Consider the following 21,166-nt stretch of genomic DNA (forward strand, 5'->3'; position numbering starts at 1 on the left):
GTTTGCTTTGTTGAATATTTTTCTTAGGTTTGGATCTTACAAAGATGGACATAATTATGAGCATATTCATCACTTTCATATGAGCACTCCTAAATATTTTAAGCAGGCAAACTAGAATGAGAAAATAACGTATCATTCGGACCAACAAGAAAGGTTTGTTGTTTGAAACTGAATTGGCAGCCAAAAAGACTACATTGTTTGAGGATGAGCAACTCCCATGCTGCATAACACTGTGAATGTCTGTGTAATAGCTGGTGACTCTCTTCTTCAATGAGTTGTCCTCACTGTGAGAGAGGGAAGACGCATGCATTTTGATAAACCAGTGTCTACCTGGGCCGGATACCTGCTTTGTATGCAGCAAAGCAAGGATGGGAACTTGTTTTGGCAATAACTTCTTCAACTTCTTTTTGAAGGTATCGTATATTGTGCTGTTTCAGAGTTGAATGTATCTATCCACCTTTTCTTTAGGGTCCAGATATGACCCCTTTCCGCTCCTAGGAGCTCATTGGAACAATCATGAGCAAGGAGTTTCAGCTGACTTCCACGATTTTGATGACTGAGGCAAAGCAAAATAATGTGGTAGTGTAGGTAACCTGTTAATATATGCTGCACTTTGTAATCCTGCTGCTATTGCAATAAAAAGGTTGGCCTTTTCAAAATAGGAATGGGACTAGTGTGTTTCTTCGTTGGGAGATATGCAGTAACTATGTGTTTTGAAGTGCGTGCATTTTTTACTTACTGAAACAGTATTTACATCTGCTGCTATTCCACATTTTATTCTTAAATGACTTTTATTAGAACAATTTGCAGATGATTGATGTTCATAATATTGGAGAAAAGGCTGTGACTTTTACAGACTCTTTTTTAACGAGACATTAGACACTGCAATGCTTTTACAAAGGGAAGAGTAAAGTACCTCTGAACAGTTATTGTTATGAGACACTTAGGTGAACACACTGTAGAAGAATTAAAAAACAAATCATGCTTAACATGACAAAGGTTCTGAGAAGGGAGGTAAGTTGATTGTAATTTTTATTTAGAACGAACTGTAATAAAACAAAAAAAGCATTGTTCCTTTGCTAGCGCTATACTTTTTGGTGGGACTAAATAGAAGTGGTGCTTTTTTTGGCCTAGACAGTGAACTACCTACTATGTAACACACATGTAACACAATGTAAAATGTGTTTTCTCGGGGTCTCTTGGCAATGTCTTTTATATTTAACTCCTGATCCTTCAGTATATGTGCAGAGCTTCCCTTAAACAATGAGGACATCTTCAGTGTTGGACAAAGGAAGTTTTGTGCTTGTGAGAAACATTTTAGATGGTTTATTTAAATGACCCTCTCAACTTAGAAATCACATTTGTGATGTTAATGTTTAGTACTGTGTGTCTTTCCAGTAATACCTAAACATACTGTAATGGAATAGGAATAGGACACGTTGCAGGAAAGAGGTGGGTTTTTTTCCTCCATCTCATTCTCCACCGTGTGCTTTTGAGAACAGCTTGAGCATGTGCAATTTTATTGTTTCTCTATGTAAGCAAATACAGGATGTATCTTTACCCAGGGTTTCTTGTTCTATGGAGTCAGATAACTGCTGCCTTCACCAAGCTTGTCACTTTAGCCTGGTCCTCCCTTGTTTTTAGGACTGTGTTTCTGAGAGTGAAACAGTTCACCGATCTTTGTGGATAGAGGATATTTGAAAGGCACTTGAGGAACACATAGCTACCACAACTTCATCTCAGATGGTAGTAGAATGCCTGACTTTGTTAGTTAAAATTAACCATCCATTGTTGAACTAATTTACTTCTCACCTTAGAGGTGCTGTGTTTGTCTTTACAAGCCCAAGGAAGTCTAATTAAACATATCAGTTTAGATATCCTTTGGGAACTTGTTCTCTATGCTCTCCAGCAGGACAGGATAAGTCAGGTTTCGGAGCGAGGGGAGTGACTTTCTTGCACTTTCAGCAGTTTTCTTCTGCAAACAGCAGTAGCCTCTGTCTCTCCCTTCTCCCAGCCTGCAACAGCAGCTGGCACTGGCACAACACTGCACAGCGGCTCTGAGTGTCCTCACTTCTTTGCAGCATGCTCTTATGCTAGCTCTGACGCACGTCCAGCCACAGGTTTGCCTTTCCATAGCCTGTACAAAACATAATATTATCTTGCCACATTACTTAATATTCTCCACAGGCTGACTCTGCAAATCCCTTGCAATGTGAGCAGTTTATTCATGTGAGATGCAGGAAATGATACTCAAACATAAAAAGCTTGAAACCCCCTTATTTTTTTAACAATTAAAAATAGGTTATTTTTCAAGAAGTCAGACACCAAAGTGTGACTTGCATAACAGATCAGATTATATGTCATCTCTGTGTGTAATCTTCAAAGTCTGTGAGCATACTTGGATGGATTTTCACAGGATTTAGAAATGTTTGCCCCGTTAGAAATGTTCACATAGACATTAACAAAATCTAAAGTTTGAATATTTTCTTCTTCTGAGTAGTTTGTGTAATTTAATGTTGGTGGATCCATACCTCGTAATGCCTAATATCAGAAAACACTGTATGCAAATGTAATGAGTAGCAAGTATTTGTTGACATTTCCATTATTTTATCAGAATGACTAAGAAAAACTATGACCATGAACTGTTTGTATACTGCTTCTACTACTGTGGTTAGAATTGGGAAGCTGAAACTACACTTCATTTGTCCTTGAATCTGCACATTGATCTAATCCCCTGTGTCTGACTGGTTTAGAAAAATGTGCAGTACATCTCTCACTTGCAATCACTATGTTTCAAACTATGAAAGAAATGTGCTAGAACAGGTCCTGCTGCAGGGGCGTGTGACTAATCTTGCTGTTTTCTAATTGTACTCTCTTCATCTCAGCTTTCATAAGATGGTATGTTATAAAAGAAAAATTTTGTGGATATCTGTAACTATGCATTCAGAGACAGCATGAAAAGATGAAATATATAAAATAGACATTATTTTCTAAAGGTTTGAGCTTTTCCTGGCTGTAAGAGGTCTAGATTATATATATCTGACTTCTAAAAAATATATATTCCGTTGTACTCCTAATTCCATCCTCTCTGACATTCTGTGCAGGTCGGTTAAAGTTTCTAGGAATGTATAGGAGACAGCAGTACATCAGGAGCCTACCAGTGTGTATCTCAGAATAAGAAAGGAGGACGCTAGGTAACGTAACAGAGCAACTTCTGAGGATAATTGTATTGGATTCTTCAGAAGGGTGGAGATTCAAGTCTCCTCCTACATATATTCCTGCTTTGGGGCCTTGACTCAGGCATTTCTATGTGTATTGTAAGCTCAGCTTCAGGAGCAGTGGCTCAAACCTCTTGGGCTAAGAAGGACTTGAAATTTTTACTTCCTGTTTTCAAAAAGGGTGTCGCAGCCGCAAGCTTATTAAACAAAAGTTGGGCACATCCTCTGGTTTTGAACTGGAGTTGATGTTACTGAAACAAGTTACGGGGCTGTTTCAGGTGTGCAGGTGACCAGCACCCATATGTCTCACTGAAACAGAACACCGAAAATGTTCAGGGTCCTCTACTGACAGTGAGGGAGCTTTGTGGCCCCAGTCAAAGGTGCTGGTTGGTTTGATGCACTTCCAGGGTTCAGGCAGAAATTCTGAGCTGCTCTCTTAAGCTTGGCTGCTTAGAGCTTCCTAATTATGAATTAAGCAGATTTAAAAAAAAATTTCAAACTGAATCTGAAAAAAACTATAAATCCAATTTAAAGATTTAAATTTGAGCTACCAACAGCCCCGCAACATGTTTTTTCTTATGTTTGTAAAAGTACAGTGTGCTACAAAAGGACCCTCAGAGTCAAAGTCATACATCTGTGGAGCAAGTGTAATAAACCAAATGTTTTTACTTAAACAAGGAGCATAGTATGAGTCCGTGTGACAGGGCAATTATAATGAGCTGAATTACTTAATGAGGAGTGGTTTGAAAGCAGTTACATAATCTGCAGCTGCTACTTTCTGCCACCTGAGGTCCTCTTTTACCCCTGATAGTCCTGTTCTGCTGATACCATGCAAGAATAACGCACAGTTGAGGTGTTTCATTGTAACTCTGAGGGTGAAAAATCTTTCCAGAAGCATTACGTAAAGCTGCTTGTATTGACTTGGGTATCAGTTACTTTTTCATATCTGCAAATTATTTAGAACTGTGATTCCTGGCCTTCTGGTAGGCAATTTGTTTCTTTTCTTACAATGCCCTGTACTGTGCTTTGTTGATGCTTTATCTGCTTTGTTAATGTTTTTATTTTCAATACAATTCTCTTCCCCCTCTGTCTTGTAAAACACGTAATGGTTTGTGATTCTGGTGCCTAAAATTAACTTTCAAGCTTGTTTCTAAGCAAAGCAAGATGAGCAAAGGTATTTGAGAGAGGTAGTGGCTTTAGCAATTTGGAGTCTGATACTCTTTGGAAACAGAAGGGATCCTCTTTCTCAAAGACTCCTTCTATGCTATGTTTCTGATAGTGAAGAAGATAAAACTAAGTAAATGGCTCCTCTTTCTCATGTTAGCTAGTATTTTTCACAGTCTATGGTGGTTTTTTATGTGGTTGCCATTTTAGCTATCAATTAAAAAAGCAATGCAAACAATGAGAGTCTTTCTCCTTAAAAAAAAAAAAAAATGTCTGCAGTTCTAAGTTTGATCTAGCAGTGTGTGAGTTGGCTGATGCATTTCCTGCCCCTCTCCAGTTCTTGGTTTATTATTCCTCTCCTGTGTGTTGATGGGAGCATTTGCACATACGTGTAGTGAGCCAGATCAGGATATTCATCTGGCTGGGAAAACAAACAAACAAATGAACAAAACCAAAAAAAGTTTTGAGGTTTTGTTTGTTTGTTTTAGGGTTTTTTCCTTTTCAGGGGTGTCGGGGGCAGTCTTGCTCTTTGATCTACCTTGCTATCTAGCTGTCCAAATGGTTGCGTTGGCACAAAAGAAAGGATGCCAGGAGGGCTAGGATTAAGAGGCTAATGCTGGAACTGCTTAAACTGTCTCTGTCCTTGAGACAATGCTTGATCAACCATGACCTGATTGATCTGCTCTATGTAAAATGAAGTATTTCTGCATTTTGTAAACTCAGGCTTCAGAAAGACAATACAGGTGTGATTACGTAACATCTGCCAGCCTGGAGACTTGCATCGTGGTTTACAACTGGTGGTAACAAAGGGGATATTTATACCTTCTTAAGGTTGGAACGAAGGTGCGTGTTGTAATGGGCCTTGTTCTCCTGGGGCAGACCTTTTCTGGCTGAAGCATACATTCCCTTGTTTAGCAGGCAGAAGCAGAAAACAAAGTCTCTTTTGTGTTTCCCTATGCATTTATTTGCAGATCTAGTTTTTAAGGGTCAAAGACTATACTTGTGCATTCAACTATTATTGAACTTTTATTTGTCAAACTTACAGTATTATTTGCTTTACACTTATGATAGCAGTAGTTATGGAAGCTATAGTCTAAGGAAAGATTTGTAAAGCCAAGTAGTATCTTTCATTTTAGACTAATATAAATGGGGGGAAAAAAATACAAACGTTTCCTTAGGTCCAAATGGCTTCAGATACAACGAGATAGGTGTTTTTTTTTGTGCCACCTTTCTTTAGATCTGTATCAGTTTACAGCTACATAAGGCATGGGAGAAGATTTCTTTTTGAATACGTTTTTATTCTGAACTAGTGGTCTGTGTGCTTTTTATGGTCAATGTGAACAAACAGGCACCCCTAAAGGAATTGTTCCTCTCAATCCAGGATTAGAACAGATCAGATGAATTGCAACTCAGTGGTGCCCCTATTGGGTATAAGAGCTTGGGATGACATGCACAGATGTGAATGTCTGGCATGTGGGATGTTAGAACTACCCGAGAAGTGAAGCCGAGCTCGTACAGCTTTACTCTGATATAGACGATTATTATTTTTAAAGGTGGTAGTGTAAAATATACAACAATTGCTAAGGTAAAGAGAAGATGGTGCAAATAGGAAAATACTAGAGATAGAGGCAGGAAGTTCTACAGAAATAATTTCAAGGAGTTAGTGAACAAGTAAGAATTTCAAATAATGGAGTCTTTCATTGCTCTGACATGGTCTTAGTACATGACTTTTGAAGAGAGAAAGAATTTTCTTATGGACTCCATCTTCTTCTCTGTAAAATAGGCAGTTGAAAACATAAGATGTTGCTCTGCAAAATACATCGGCTGCACTTGCACATTCTGACTGGTTCACTGAATGAGGCAAGGGTCATAAAAAACCCCAAACCAGGTGTGTGATCAGTTAATTCAGGACTGTATGCTAAGGCATTGCTCCGAAGAGACAATTACCTTAAATCTGGCACTTCTTCAATTCCGAGTCCTTGACTTTTAACTTAACCTCTTAAAGGAGGTTTTTTTTTCATGGGTAATTTCTGTCTTAATAATCCTCCATTGTGCACAGGCGGTGCTGTAGCAGTCTTTTCTCATCTGTGTTTCAACACTGAATAGGGCAGGGGGAGGCTATTATCTCTGAAAGGAGGTAAGATGCTGAGCTCACATGCTAAGCAGCAATGACCTGCAAGGTGTCTTTCTGCTCCGGCTGAGGAACGGGGAGCTCTTCCCCCCTGTACTGCAGGGGCGGGGGGAAGGAGGGTGGGTCCATGCGCTAGATTTCTAGGAGCAGGAACAGTAACTAGGGGGGTGAGGTAGTCTCACCTGCCTGCAAGGAGGAGCTGCTGGCCCCCGCCTCTCCCCACTACCCAGCCTGCTGCTGCTGTAACATTGACCTGGCGCTTCAGTGCGTTCAGCTGCTGTTGGCAGGCTGCCATTTTCCTCCTTAAGAAGAGGGAGATGGGAGAAACAAAGAAACCTTTCTAAACTAGGTGGTGATTTGGCTACACTGAACTTGGGTTCACCGGCCAAAGGGAGGGACGATGTTGTAGTCCAGAAATCTTCCTTCCCGAGCGCCAGCTACCTGCTGCAGCCCTGACGACACGGCACCAGCCGCCCCGGGGCACGCATTACGCACGCGTGCGAGTACTCCTTTATCCGAGTAGGGCAGGTACGAGGCTTGCGAGCCTTCGGGCATACAGAGGCCTGGGCTCGTCCCGACAGCAGGGGACCGAGGAGGCGGCCCTGAGGCGCTGGGGCCGAGGCTGCCTACCGTCCCCTCAGGCCCCCGGGCTGCCGCCGGAGCGCCATCGCGGCTGAGATGGGGAGAGCGCGCTGCCGCCGGTGCCCGCGCCGTGTAACGGTCAGCAGGCTGCGGCAGGGGCGGGGCGGGGAGCCAGGACCGCTGCGGCCGGGGTACCTGCCCGCCGCCTCTCGCCCCGGGGCAGCAGGGCGCTCCCTGACCGCCCGCTGGCGGCCCTCTGCGGGGCGCGTCAGCCTCGGCGGTCCCGCCCTCTGCCCCGCTTACCCAATCGTATCAGGACGTGGGCGCGGCCCTAGGCCTCCATAGCCAATCAGAGCCACGGGTGACACAAAGTGGTGTTCTTTGCACGCGCTTTCAAGGCCAGGAAAAACTGGCACCGGCAAAGCCCAGTCAGAGTGAAGGGGGGCGGGATCGGCTCAGCCTTGAGCCCAATAGGAGGTGGGGAGCGGGTGGGGAAGGCGGTGCGGGGCAGGCAGAGGGAGAATGGCAGGAGCCTCTTGCAGTAGGAGAGCGGGTCGTGCGGCCTCTCAGGGCAGCCTGGGCCAATGGGTGCCGCCGGTGGGCGGGGCGGGAGGTGTCCGTGCTTGGGCTCTGTGATTGGGAGAGGGGCAGAGGGAGCCGGGCCGGGCAGGGCAGTGTGTGCGCTGCACGAAAATGCACTCGGATGCCGCCGCTGTCAGTGAGTAGCGGCGGGGCCGGGCCGCGCGCTCCCGCCCGCCCACCGGCGGCACCCGGCGCCACCGGCCTGGTCTTTCCGCCGGCGGGCGCTGCTGCCCGGGTGGGGGCGGCTTCTCCTGCCCCTCACCGAGGAGGCTCGGCCGAACGTGCCGCCGGGGCTCCCGGTGACGGGGGAGGGCGTCGGGCCTGCGGCCGTGGAGCCGGCGGGGAGAGAGGCGGTGTGCGTACCTGGGGGCGAGGGCCCCGTGGGGACGGTGGGTGCCCGCGGCCCTCGGCGGGCTCCCCGGCGGGCGGGAGGGGCCGGGGTTGGGCGGGGGCGGCCCTCGCGGTGGCGGGGGCGGGTGAGGGGAGCCGCAGCGGAGGGGGCTGGGGGCGCTCGGAGGGTATGACGCAGTTTCCCCGACCCGGCTTGCGAGCGGGTGAGGCCGCGGCCGGCCCTCGTGGCTGGCTGCGAGGGAGCCGGGGCTGCGAGGGCAGGGCGGGCGCGGGCTGCGGCGCTGCCCGGCGGCCTCGCTACGTGGGAGCGGTGTGTGGGGGGGGTGTGTGTGGGGGTGGGTGGTGGTTAATTTAGCGGATTCCGCCGGGCCGGTGCAGGAGAAACGGGCTGTGAAGGGGAATGGGGGCCGCGGCGCATTGTGGGAGGTGGAGTCTCTCCTGCGGCTGCCCCGCGCGGCGGGCCTGGTGGCGGGGGGTGGGGTGGGGGACTACAACTCCCAGCAGGCACTGCGGCGCGGCCGCACGCTGCCCCCGCCCGGGGGTGGGAGTTGCAGCCCGGTACCCCGCGGCCGGCGGCGAGCACCCGGGAGGGCCGAGGAGCCGCCGCGCCCTGCCCTCGCCGCGGGGCAGGACGCGGCCTGGGGCGAGGCCGTTTGGCGGCGGGGCAGAGGGCGGGGGGGGATCACGCCGCCCGGTTTGGGGGAGCGTAGGGAGGGCTTTGTCTCTGCAATATAGTTTCTGGTTCTGCTTTCAGAGAAGGCGGGACCGTATGCTGTAGGCAGGTTGCCTGCCGTGGGGGGATTACACACCTGCGTGGGTGCGGGGTAACTGTGGGGCTCAGGAACAGGCTCCATCCCCGTCCCGGTGGAGAGATGAGGCTGTTATCCCGAGCACGAGCTGTCTCGGCAGAACGATGTTCCCGATTCCTGTGAAATCTCCCAGGAACGTGTTCTCACTGTGTCTCTGAGATACTTTATTACTGCAGAACTTGCTTATGGGAAAGATAATGAAAATTGAAGCTTTGATCATACGTTAATGAATGATGGTCTGACTTTTGGACAAAATCCTGAAAGCAATTATGGAAAGAAATGCTATACAAGGCCTGGGTTTTCTTGAATCCTCCTGTGTTTTTCAAAATGAGAGATTGGACAGGGGCAGCCTGGTAAAGGCTCTAACTCATAAGGTTATATAATTTCTTTAGTGGTTCTGGTTTATTTTACCTTTATATTTAGGGATCATTATATGTTGGTGGTTAAGGCTGCCATTAAAGCACAAATAACTGCTTCATGTTGGAAATGGAAGGATAATTATTCTAGAAAACGCCTTCTGTTCTATGTCTTTTGTCATGTGCCCTGTCCAAAAAAAAAAGGTTCAGGTCTTCATTATACACATGTAAGCTACGGTTACAAGTATTCCAATGCTCCCTCATGTAGGATGTTAAGACTATGTAGTGATTTTCTTTTTTTTTTTTTTTTTTTTAATTTCTGTGCAGAAAACAAGAAGAGTACTGTTTCTCAGCTGTCAGCTGTTACTGGCTTCTCTTTAAAAAAGTCCCTTGGAATGATTGAGTCTTTCACCTCAATACTTTTTTTTTTTTTTGGCAGTTCATGGCCTTGTATATGCGTTATTTTAAATAGGAATGTTTTCCTAAATTAACTAACTTCATTATCTGTAGCTTCATAGTAGTTGGTTTTTTCCCTCATTGATTTAAATGCTTGAAACAAGAAGTGTTCATAGCTTATCTTTACACATACAGAAGTTGGCTTATGAGTGTTTCTTGATGGAACATTTTTTTTGAGCCTTCTTTTTGATTCTTCTTAGATTCTTATCTGTTCTTACAATATAAACTGCATTAATACCTTTTTGCTCAGTCTCAGTTTTACTTTCTGAGACTGAATATACACCTTTCACATTATATGGGAAACATTAACTTTGCTTTTTTCCGTTGCAAATGTTTGCTTATAAGTTTCTTGCAACTCCGATAACTGTAATTAGAACGTCTTCTCTGTGCAAGGCCATGCACTAAGTTGAGTTAGGCAGGTAAACAGTCTTCCTCTCACTGCTTCTCTTCATTCTTTTATATCAGGAGGAGATTTTGTTTGTGTAACTGCAGAACTTGATTTAAATTTATTTTTGTCTGAGTAGTTTTTGTGCTAACTTTAAGTGAATTATTAATCCTATATTTTCTTTACTTTTTTTTCCCTTACTTTGGAGATATTGAAAACAAAGGCTTTGGGCATTTCAAAGCATTATTTCCTAGTTTTGTTTGTGTCTTCAAGCAGAAGAGGAAAACTTGCTTAATTTGTCTGTCCTGTGCTTGCCAGAAAGCATTGTGCTAGGAAGTATGGTGCATCCCATGAAAATGTACAACTCTTGTATCCAATTTAAATATTAGAGCATTTAATAGTGTGGTTATTTCTTCTAGAATAACTAAGACTACTAACAAGGGCTTCAAGCAGAACCCTTATTTTCAATGCGCCAGCATTTTTCTTACACCGTCCAATTAAGTTGTTTTATTTAAAATTATAGGTCTGAGGTTAAACAGAATTTCTACTTTTGGCTCATAAAGAGATAGAAATAACTACCAGTTTGCTCAGTGTTTTTTATATATATATATATATATATATATATAGTTGCTTGTGTATATCTATAGTTGTGTATATATAAAAATACATATATATATATTGTTGTTAGAGCTACAAGACTTTAGCTTGCCCTCGGCAACCAGCTGGTGTGACACATGCTTCTGTGTCACTTGATGCAGATGTGTGGCGGCACAGACTGTGGGACTCTGTCTGCTGCAGCTGTTCATTACTGCCCATTGCTCCACTGGTAAAATGGTTTGTAGGAGCACTCTCTAATCCACTCAGTCAAATGTATCTGTGTTAGCTCTTGCCACCTACTTAAATTGTCTAAACTGACAGGGTTGATTTTTTGCCTGAAGTGGATTAGGGAATGCGCTCATGGCCTATGCTGCTGGCAGAGCTGTGGGGTCTGTAACTTTTGGCAGAGAGGAAGAAGCAAACAGCTGGGGCAGAAATGCGTTTGACTGGCATAGCTGTTCTTAGGCTGTTGCATATCCATCATGATGTATACCAGATCTGCGTGGTGCTGGATACCCTAGTAGTGTGTATTTGACAGGGTTGCATTTCTGCTGAATTAGCTAGAGCAGGAGATACAAAGTTTTTATTAGCTTTATGCCCTTTGTAGGATGACAGATGACACCTAATCTGGCATGAAGTTAAGAGTAGTGCTGGCAAACAACTCTCAGGCCAGAGCAGCCAATGGTGCAAAACTAACTCACTGACACTTTTTTGAATTAATTTGATGGTAGAGTAAGAGTTAGACTGGATGAACACTTTGCATCGAATGGGTGTAAAATTGGTTCTGTATTAAATGCTTTGTAGCTCGGTTTCTTATGTTCTTGAATTGTGGACTGAAAGAATGCCTGTTAACAGTCTGGAATCACTGAAATGCTGTTTGATTTGGTAATACATGCTTTAGAAATAAATTTAAATTGGCTCTAATTATCCACTGCTTTTACTCATTCTTTTCCAGCTGCGGCTGGTCACTCCAGCTTTATTATATTCTTGCAAGAATCTCCATTAGGAACGCTTATCAAATACATTTAGTAGGTACACAAGTGGTATTTGCAGCAATAGAGACAGATGTTTTGCACCAGAAATACACTTAGTGTTAGGTCTTTTCTATAAAAAACAAAACAAAACACCCAACCAAAACTACCCCCGCCAAAACAAAACAAACCCTAAAAACCCCCATGAGCCAGTGTGCAGGGTTTTTTATCCTGTATGTTAGTATAGCATACGTTAGCATAGCTCTTATTTGTTCAAAGTCAATTTAAAGTAAATTAAAGTAACAGTTACACAACTTTTGCACTGCTTAAATTGCTCTAAAATTCTCAATGAACTTTAAACTGCAGTAGCTCTTTTTGTAAACAAGCCTTCAGATGAGGGTACTTTTTAAATACCTAGGTAGAATAATGATTTGTTCCTATGGGGGAAAAAAGATTACTGCTTTTCCCTATCTGTGTAGCATGCAGTAATTTTAAAATTTTTTTTTGCAGATAAAGTGAGTGACTGATTACATGTGGTAATACCAAATGTTGGAGTCGAATGTGAACGTTTACCTTAAAATGATAGGTGTGTTAGTGTGTTGGCATTTCAATGGCATTTTGTTGTTTGCATTTGGGTTTTTTGTATTTTTTTTTTAATAGCTTAAATCACTCTGTGTTTTGCTTCAGAACATTTTAGGCTGTTGTGTTCGGAAAATGTACACAAATTTGCAACTATGGGTTTGGATACCGCTGGCGTCAGCAGTAGCTCTGAGCTTGGTGCGGCTCTGTATGCATGCGTGCAGGAGAAACATCCTGCAGCACCATGTCTTTAGCTCTAATGGCTAGGTCCTGTTGCTCCTCAAGCTGGGATGGATCATCCCACTTCTCTTTCCATTTAATTGCATGTCCTTACTGTCCACCCTGGAATTCACTTCTGTTTTCCTTAACTTTCTGAATCATGCCCTGTCAACCCCACCAAATCAAGGGAGACCCTACTTTTCAAGCCTGTTCTTCTCTGCCTTCCCTTGTGGGCATGCTTGCTCTTGCATCAGGGACTGGGAGAGAGGTCTCTTCTGCAGGCTGCCCCTGCTAAAGGGTATCACTGCCTGTGCAGATTCAGCTACCGATACATTGGAAATGAATTCTTAATCCTGTCTTTGACAGGAATGCAGAGTCAGCTCCTAGCTGCTCTGTACTGCAGTTTGGGAATCTCAGTTTTTAGGTGTGTTGTGATGTTTCTGTGTAAATGAAATAAAACTGATGCACGTTTTTCTTTTGTTTTCTGCATTTAGTAATGAATACATAAATTCTGCTTCCTGAACACAAGTATTGAAGGCTTTCACCAAATGTAGGTTTCAGATCTAAACTTCTAAGTTCGTTAATCAATACTGACTTACTGTTAGGATAATTCTGTAAGTAGACTACAGAGCATGAAATGGTGTAGTTTACAGAAGATTAAATTATTCTTTTTTGGATAAGTAATGTTTATTTAAAACTAATTAAGAAGACAGTACTTTGAACTACTATTTCCAGTGCTACTACAAGTTTTCTCCAGTTCTGTTATTTGAAACCAAGGGAACCAATTAAATAAAAGTAAAAGCATAAACATCCCATTTTAATTTTCAGGAATGAGTCTGCCTAGTATGTGTTTTCTATCTATTTTTTTTTCTGAGGAGGTTACAGAAAATTTGTATTACACGATATTTGTACTGAGGCAGATATATCTTACCAGTAATAAAAATTACTACTATGACTACTTCCATACTTAATTTTTAATACAGAGTTGTATCTGTAGCATTTATATGGCATGTCTGTCTAGGATAAGTATTTTTAGACCTGCTGTTACTGTGAGATTTTGTATAGGTTTTCTATTTGCTCAGAAAAATAATCTAGAAGCTTTTGAAGGAGACCTGGAGTCGCCTGCTGATCTGGCTTAGTACTATTGTTATTTTTTTGCTAGATTTTAGGTAGATTGTAGTGCACCCTGTAGCTGTGTTTTGTCCAACCTTTAAAGTGATAATTTTGACAGCAGGAACTAAGTTAAAGTTTTTGTTCAGGCAGGTACGTGTCTCTGTGTGAGTAGGCGCATAGGCAGAAATACTCTTCTTTTTTTTTTTTTTAAGGTATTCATTTGTGGTTTCGTTTGAATAGTTTGGCAATACGTCGTTCCCTCCAATAAAAAATTGGACTTGACCTTTAAAGTTTGTTCATTTCAGATAGGAAAGTAGAGTATTCAAGTTCAATTTACCTGTATAATTTGCTTATATTTAAGATATATTGAGTTTTTTGTTTGTTCATTGTATTTCATATGTTTGCCTCAATTGAGGGGGCGTAGAACGATTTTTGGCTAGGTTGTTATGGAAGCAAGCCCAGCTAGCTGTTGTTTCTTTTGCCTCTCCGTAACTGTCAGGTCCATAGTGTAAACCTTGATCTGTAATATTTTAAAAGTTATTTTTAAACTGTTTGCTTTTTGCTTTTAAATTGTACATGATCATGACTAATTGACTAACCCAGACTTTAACACTTAACATTAAGTGTTAATGATAAACTGCAGGCAAGGTTTAAATCTCATGATACTAGGTTGGCTCTGGCATTTCTTTCCTTTCCGGATTCTGGATTTGCAATTATTTTACTCAGGTTTTTTTTTTTTTCTTTAGCTGTTACATTCTGAATTATTGCAAAGTATTTAATACCATTTGGAATTTCCGTTACTTCAGTCCTTGCTAAAGATAAGCTAACATCTGCATGAAAAATAATTTAATCAACAAAATACATACGCTTGTTTGACATGCACCTCTTAAAGCCTTAGCAAACATTCCAGCACATCTCTTTTCAGTATTCACGAAGCAAGCAGGTTTCCTTCTTCTGATCCCAGGTCAATAAACTGTGTGGTACTTCGCTATAAAATATTTTTTTCTGCAGGGAAGAAACCAAAATATTTTCAGACCAACTCATGTGCTTTGAAACTCTTGTATTCAGGTGAAAAATAGCTTCACGCATGATGGCTTTCTTCATGTAGAGCTCATATAACCAGCTGTTGAGTGTGTAGCTTCATGTGATGCATCACTCTTACCGTAGCGGGGCTTGGATGGGCAGTTGATTTGATTGAACACATTGCTGCTGCCACAAGAGACTATTTTGCTCCCACTTGGGATGACCTTTCCTGTTTCTTGCTCTAACTGTGGTTATCTGGTGTTACATCTCCTTGGTGATCTGATTCAGACCACTGAGCTGGCAGAGTTTGTTTGTTTATATTTTTTGCGAATAAGATTCTTGGGGTAGTGGGCTGACCAAGGGGGTCAGGCAGGCACATAAGCAAACGTGGAAGTTCGGGAGGTGGAAGGGAGAGAGCGTGTTCCTGAAGCATACAATTGCAGCCAGCTGTTGAATCACTTGCTTGTCATGGCTTGACTACGCCATTGTCCCTTAGCTAATTTTCAAGATGGTGTTATCTGAGCATGGGAAGTATTATTTTTTGTATTCTGTTTTTAAAAACCATTTTTTTCAAACTATGCCTTTTCAATGGCATAGGATACTTCGTGCATCTTCCTTGCAACATAGATACAGCAAACACTGTGAGTGGAAGGTGACCTGAGCTGTAATTTAACTTCCCTAATTCATTGGTTGCTGCTCGTATTTGCTTTCATAATGGTTACTGTGAAAGAAGCCTGGTTTTGGTTTTGGATAATATCGCTACTTTGCAAGCTTCCCCTGTGGAAGAGAGAAAACTTCAGGCTCTGGTCCTCCGTATTCATATGGATAAACCAGTCTTTGTGGAACTCAGATGTGACGCTTGTTGTATAAGAGCTGTAAAATATATTTGTGTAACCTCTCTTAAGTCCATCATAACTATGTAACCTATTTTTGAAGTAACAGCTCAAAATTTTAAGGATATTTCCCGTGTATGTGTGAAACATACTGGTATGAATGACGTGTTTTGAAGTGCCTAGGAATGTTTTATTTCAAAGGCAATACCTAATATATATAATCCTAATTTTAAAATATTTTTTCTGTTGTTTTTAAGAGTACTATCTGAAATTATTGTTTAATATTAGTTTAGAATAAAATATTTGCTCAGTGTTCTCAGCTTGTTACCTCCAGGTATAACTGGTTTCTCTAAAGACTCATGTTCTTTGTAGATTTTAGGCTGAGCAACAAGGGAAATTTTAAAATTAATATTCCAGAAAGCTTAGTCTGGTCTGGCAGTTAACAAAATAAATCTTACCTTTCAATCTTGCCCTTCTCAGAATGGCTTTTATGTTCCCCCCTTCCGTGCCCCCTCCCCCCCCTTTTTTTTTTTTTAAGTTCCTTTATGTCGAATTGAAGGTTGGCTAGGAAACTCAGGGTTGTTTCTTTGCAGAATTGTTCTGCTTAGTATTGTTTGACTAGCAAAAATGGAACTTCATCGAGCACTTAATGTAGGAAAAAACGTAGCACCCTGTTCAAGGTGCAAGATCTTCCTATCGTATCTTGGTAAGAAGATCTGGATTATCTTTGACTTCATATAGAAAAGTATATCTTAAGTTGGAAACTCTATCTGTGGCACTTCTGACTTACAGAAATTGTATTGCTGTGGTGGTGGATTGGGGGCAATACATTAAGAAATAGGTAGCAGTTAGTGAAATGATGCTCTCTAGTTAACGTAATAAATGAAATGTATGATTCCTAAAAGTATCTTTTGAATTTTTTTTTATTCACTGTGACAAGAGAATTCCATAACGATGTGTGTAACAAGTACACTTACAGCAGGCAGTTCCTTCAGATCTACTTTTTAAGTTCATAGCAGTGTGGTTCACTGACTTGGGGATCTGATATTTAATGATGACTTTTGTTTATCCTTAGATTCTGTGTCGTCTTAAGTGTATTTCGAGATCATTTGTTTGAAATGCTAGGGATGGAAATGTGGGAATTATGTTTTTGACCTTACTTGCATCTTGTATCAGCTACTGGGCAAAGCCAATTTAAATGTCTCCCAGTAGAAATGCTTTAATGCATTAACTGGGCAGTAACACTAGACACATAGAGCTTTTCACATACGGAAGAATTTTGCTTCAAGTACTTTGCTTGTCATATAGTACATGTCTCTATTTCATTACACTGTTTTTGTGCACCAGTTCTAGTGGGGTAGCTAATTTACTTTTAGTTTAAATGGAAGTACTGTATCATAGTTGGGTGTCTTTGATCCCTGTCAGCTGGTCTGTATCCAGCTTCTGAGATACTTGTTGGTTTGCATGCTCTCTGACTGGATCACAGTTGATCTTTTTTGTAAATTACTTATTTTCCAGTTTTGTCCTCTACACATCTCTAGCCAAAATAGGGGATTTAAAAGAATAGAGAAAAATTAGTTTGTCACTTTTTTGCAACTGAAGCAAACTCAAGTGTTTTATTTTTGGAGCATGGAAGCAAAGTTAACATCTATGCTATGGCTTCTTTCATGAAAAGTCAGAATATTTTCTTTTTGGTTTTATTGGCTCTGGTCTTAACAGCTGCCGTATTGTGACCTTTGGTTCGTTATACAGAAGTCATGTTTCAACTGTGTAAGTGTATTCCAGTCACTTACTTTTGCAAGGAAATTACTATAAAGGCAAGTGCGTGTGTATTAATAAAATTCTGTTTTTTAAAAACTAGCATTTTTAGTAATTATTTTAGAATGTTACATGTACTTAAATTGGTTTTGGAATAGATGGAGCAGAAGGACTGGGTAGCATGGAAATTATAATGATTCCCAATTTAAAGGAAAAAAGTTGTAAATATTTTTTTTTTAATATGATTTTGTATTTAGCTATAGTTAGCTATAGTTCTATTTTGCTGAGGGTCATCCATGCCTTAAGAAAAATGCATATGTGGGATATCTTTTGCAGATTTCATTTACTGATTCCACTCGGTGTTGAAAATGTTGATGCTGAAAAAGTGTTGAGTTGGCTTTTATTTTACAGTCGTGTGATGATTTTATTAAACGACCAGAACATATGAAGGTCTTGATTGCTACAGCTGGAAACCACAGAGTTTTTAAAACTTTTTTTTTTTCCCCCCCCTCTAGATTTTCAACTGAATTCTCACCTATCAACACTGGCAAATATTCACAAGATTTACCACACCCTCAATAGGCTGGTAATGACTTGCCATTTTCTCTCAGCAGAATAGCTAGGGCTTTAGTCCAGAATGTTTTGTGATTGAAATCATTAAGTGATCACACTTTTAAAAACTATGACTGCCTTTTTGTGTGAGAGGCTGTTGGTTTTGAATCCATTAAGAGATAAGCAGTATTAGTAGAAGGTGAAAGATTATACTCTGGGGGTCAGAGTGGAGTTTGAGCACACTGTTCACTGCAACATTGAACTTAGATGTTGTCTCCATAGAAGAAGCTTTTCTAGAGATATCAAATAATGGTAATCGCCATCGTTATCCAATTTCTTACAGTTTTTGTGGAAAACTTATTGAATGAGCAAGCTGTCCTCTTACAACCATGCAAAGAGTGAAACAAGATTTTTTGGAAGACTGTCCCTGCTTGTTTGCTGTGCATTTACATTTGTTTTATTGCAACCATAGCTGGAAATGCCGATATGCCTTCTGTTTGTACTCTGCAAATTTAGTGGAAAAGACACTACCTAAAAAAGGGGGTAACTCGTTTCCAAGATTTCAGTTCATTTTTGATCAGTTTTCTTTAGAACACATATGTGTGTTTATCCTTAAGCAAAGCCATTTCTGTGGTAAATGGTAAATTCAGTCTTTCTAATGCTGCATTTATTAATGGAATTGTTCAATACAACAATGCAAAATTCCCCATCCAATGGATAGTTATTTCCACTCTTGAAACATAGTTTGATATATTTTTATTAAAAAAATTAAAAAATATTTTTCAAATTATTTAAGGATTATCCTTGAACTTTTTAGATAAATTTGCAAGGGTAACTTTTTAGATAAATACGAACTGAAAACACAAAGGCTCTGCAGTCTTAGCTAGATGCTCCTTAAGTAATTAAGGTGAATATTAATATCAAAAAAGGTTAATAACGTTACTGAATAACGAAGATCACCATCTTGTTTAACTGTATGATTCCTACTCTCTTGCAGAATCTGACAGAGGACGTTGGTCAAGACGATCACCAGACAGGTATTTAATAGGGATGTAGTAGAAATAGATTGAAACAATTTAAACACGCTTCATCAAAGAAGTCTCTCTAACATAATTGAAAAATATATTTTAGAAAGCTAAAGGTGTTTTAGAAAACAGGTGCCAGGATTTTTTAAAGTTTTCTTCAAAATAGATGTTTGTGCTTTTAATTTATCCAGTTATGAAGGACTTGTGCAGGTTTCAGCAGTATCTGTCATTTTACTATTTCTTAGTGTAAGTATTTTAGAAGACTTCATGAAAAATTTCTCTCACTCCTTGGACTCAACCCATTAGACTAGCAGAATATCCATGTTCTTACAGTGTTTTGACTCTTGAAAGAGCATTAGTGAGAACAGAGCAGAAGCAAGACCTCTTGTGCCTATTGTGATGCCTGTGACCGAGTTTAAATGCTGTGCTCCAAACATCCCAGCTTTTTTCTTGAGTGGTTTTGATGCAGATTGTTCCTGTTTCTTGTGCAGATTTTCAGTCGGTATCTAAGTGCTATTTATTAGTCCAAATCTGTTTTCTGTTCAAAAAAATGACATCGTTTTTCGAGGCCTTCATCTCAGGTGCCTGGTACTAGCTTGCTGCCATTCTCAATTCATCAGCATTTGTGCATTGTGACTTGGTATCTTGCAACATTGGTTACCTCCTTTCGTGCTTGTTACTTATGAGCTGGCATCTTCCTTGATTTCTTTTTCTTCCTTCCTTTCTGTGTTTCAGGCATGATACCTAAGGAGAAAGGAAAATAACTTACTGGCTTCAAGCCCTGATCACTCAGCAGAACTGTTCTTTAAAACTGACGATATCTGTCCTACCATCTGTCTCAAAGTTTTTCTCTATCCTGAGGTGCTGGCTATGTTTGCTGATGTTACCTTGAGCGCTTAAGAATGCGGAGAGAGCTGTCAGCTCCTCCTGGAGATTTCTGGGACACACTTATAAATCTAGCACACTCTTAGCCTAGAGCAATAAGAAGAGATGCATAGGACTGCATTGTTTGGGGTCGGACAGAGCTCACTTGGGGCTTATGTACCCTCCTCCATACTGTGACAGGTGACTTTGTTTCATAGTTGAACTATCTCACCCTAGCCACAAAAGGCTTCTATCAAATATTTTCCTTCAGTGTGGTTAGTGATTTGATACTTGAAATTAGGTGCTCATGTAAATGAAAAACCTCTGCCAAAGAGGTTGAGGCAAGTAGTTCAAGACAGTCAGAGGTTTTATTGTCCGTATGTTAGAACTGATGTCCTCTCCCATTTCCTGATGGAGACTTGGAATTTTCCCCTTTGTGATCCAGGTGCTCAAACTAAACAGAGTTACATGCTGGTTTCATGTATGAAAATGCATTCCATAATCTTTGTTTACTTCTGATCACAAAAAGCAGTTGTGAAGCATTGAGGTAGTCCCCTTCTGTCACTAATCAATCAATAAGAGTAAGCGCGCTTAAGGTATTTGGAATTTGTCTTATCTCTTGCCTAGAACTTCTGTCGTAAAGGTCAGTGTAAGAAATTAGCCTCAGAGCTCTCATTATCTCTGTTGGAAGGTGTTTGAGCATGTTACTGGTTTTGATGAACTGCTTTATACCACACTCATGGTTATCCTATTGCTGGCATTGTGTTGTATGAATTAAGCTGTTTCAAAAGCTTAAACATGCCCATTGAATGACTTTGGGCACAAAATCCCAGTACAGAGTAATTTTTTACAATAGTTGTAAAAGTACCTTTCAAACCAGGAACAAGTATGAAATGAGAACTGAAAGTAGAGGTTGATACTGGCAGGCTCCTCATCCTCAGATTTCATCTGGTATTTCTTACACTTCTGCCCTGTTTTGTGTCTCCGTGTAGAAAAAGATGAAGCCCCAAAGTTTGCATAACTTCCAGGTGAATTCAGTTAAAATGTGTGCTTGGTTTTCCTCCTATGAGGACAAATGCACATGCAAAGAGCTATTTTGGCCATTGTGAATATAGTACAGTGAAGTCTCCCGTGTCCATTTTGTATGGACTTGACGTTTCTGAAACATCTTACTGGAGAGCCTTATGTAAATCTAAAAAGAATTACTTTTGCAAAGTGTTTGATTTCGATGTGCTTAAATTTTTGGAACTTCTATTTTCCAGTATTACTGATTCCATAGTAAGAAGTGTCAAGACCTATTAATTTTGTATACAATGTATATACAATTGTATATACAATATACAATTCAGTGCATAGATGCACTGAATTTGAGATTCTATGTCCAGAACTCATTTGAAAGTTATGTTAATAACTCTGTCGCAAAAGATTCTTTGAGTGCTGCCAAACCCATCTAAAGATTATTTTTTTTAATTTCGAGGTTGTTTTTTTTTTTTTTTAAACAATCTGAATCTTCTGGAGCAAGCCTTATCCTTGAAGATTACTATTTGTTTTCTGACATAACTATCCTGGTTAATGTTATTACATTGTGGGCCCTGCTT

The 21,166-nt window shown here is 41.0% G+C and overlaps 2 protein-coding genes across 18 annotated transcripts in view; both read left to right on the plus strand.

Moving 5' to 3' along the window:
* CWH43 (cell wall biogenesis 43 C-terminal homolog) overlaps positions 1-661 on the plus strand; it is a 28,866-nt gene extending 28,205 nt beyond the window's left edge. The window contains exon 16 of the mRNA XM_075150556.1: positions 28-661. Within this exon, the coding sequence (XP_075006657.1) occupies positions 28-115 (88 nt within the window). The 3' untranslated portion in view covers positions 116-661. The remainder of the gene's footprint in view (positions 1-27) is intronic.
* Positions 662-7,584: 6,923 nt separating this feature from the next.
* The window catches only part of DCUN1D4 (defective in cullin neddylation 1 domain containing 4), a 44,634-nt gene continuing 31,052 nt past the window's right edge, over positions 7,585-21,166 (plus strand). For 3 of the 17 annotated variants that reach the window (XM_075149067.1, XM_075149065.1, XM_075149071.1), the window contains exons 1-3: positions 7,943-8,032; positions 17,643-17,709; positions 18,677-18,716. Coding sequence is in view for 8 of the 17 variants with exons in the window: in XM_075149058.1 (XP_075005159.1) it covers positions 7,799-8,066; positions 17,643-17,713; positions 18,677-18,716 (379 nt within the window). In the remaining 9 variants the exon portion in view is untranslated. Of the gene's footprint in view, positions 8,067-13,346; positions 16,076-17,642; positions 17,714-18,676; positions 18,717-21,166 lie in introns of those variants that run through there. The other 14 variants (XM_075149061.1, XM_075149060.1, XM_075149058.1 and 11 more) reach the window with 14 other exon arrangements.

This window comes from Calonectris borealis, chromosome 4 (genome assembly GCF_964195595.1).
Source record: "Calonectris borealis chromosome 4, bCalBor7.hap1.2, whole genome shotgun sequence".
In the NCBI taxonomy this organism is placed as follows: domain Eukaryota; kingdom Metazoa; phylum Chordata; class Aves; order Procellariiformes; family Procellariidae; genus Calonectris; species Calonectris borealis.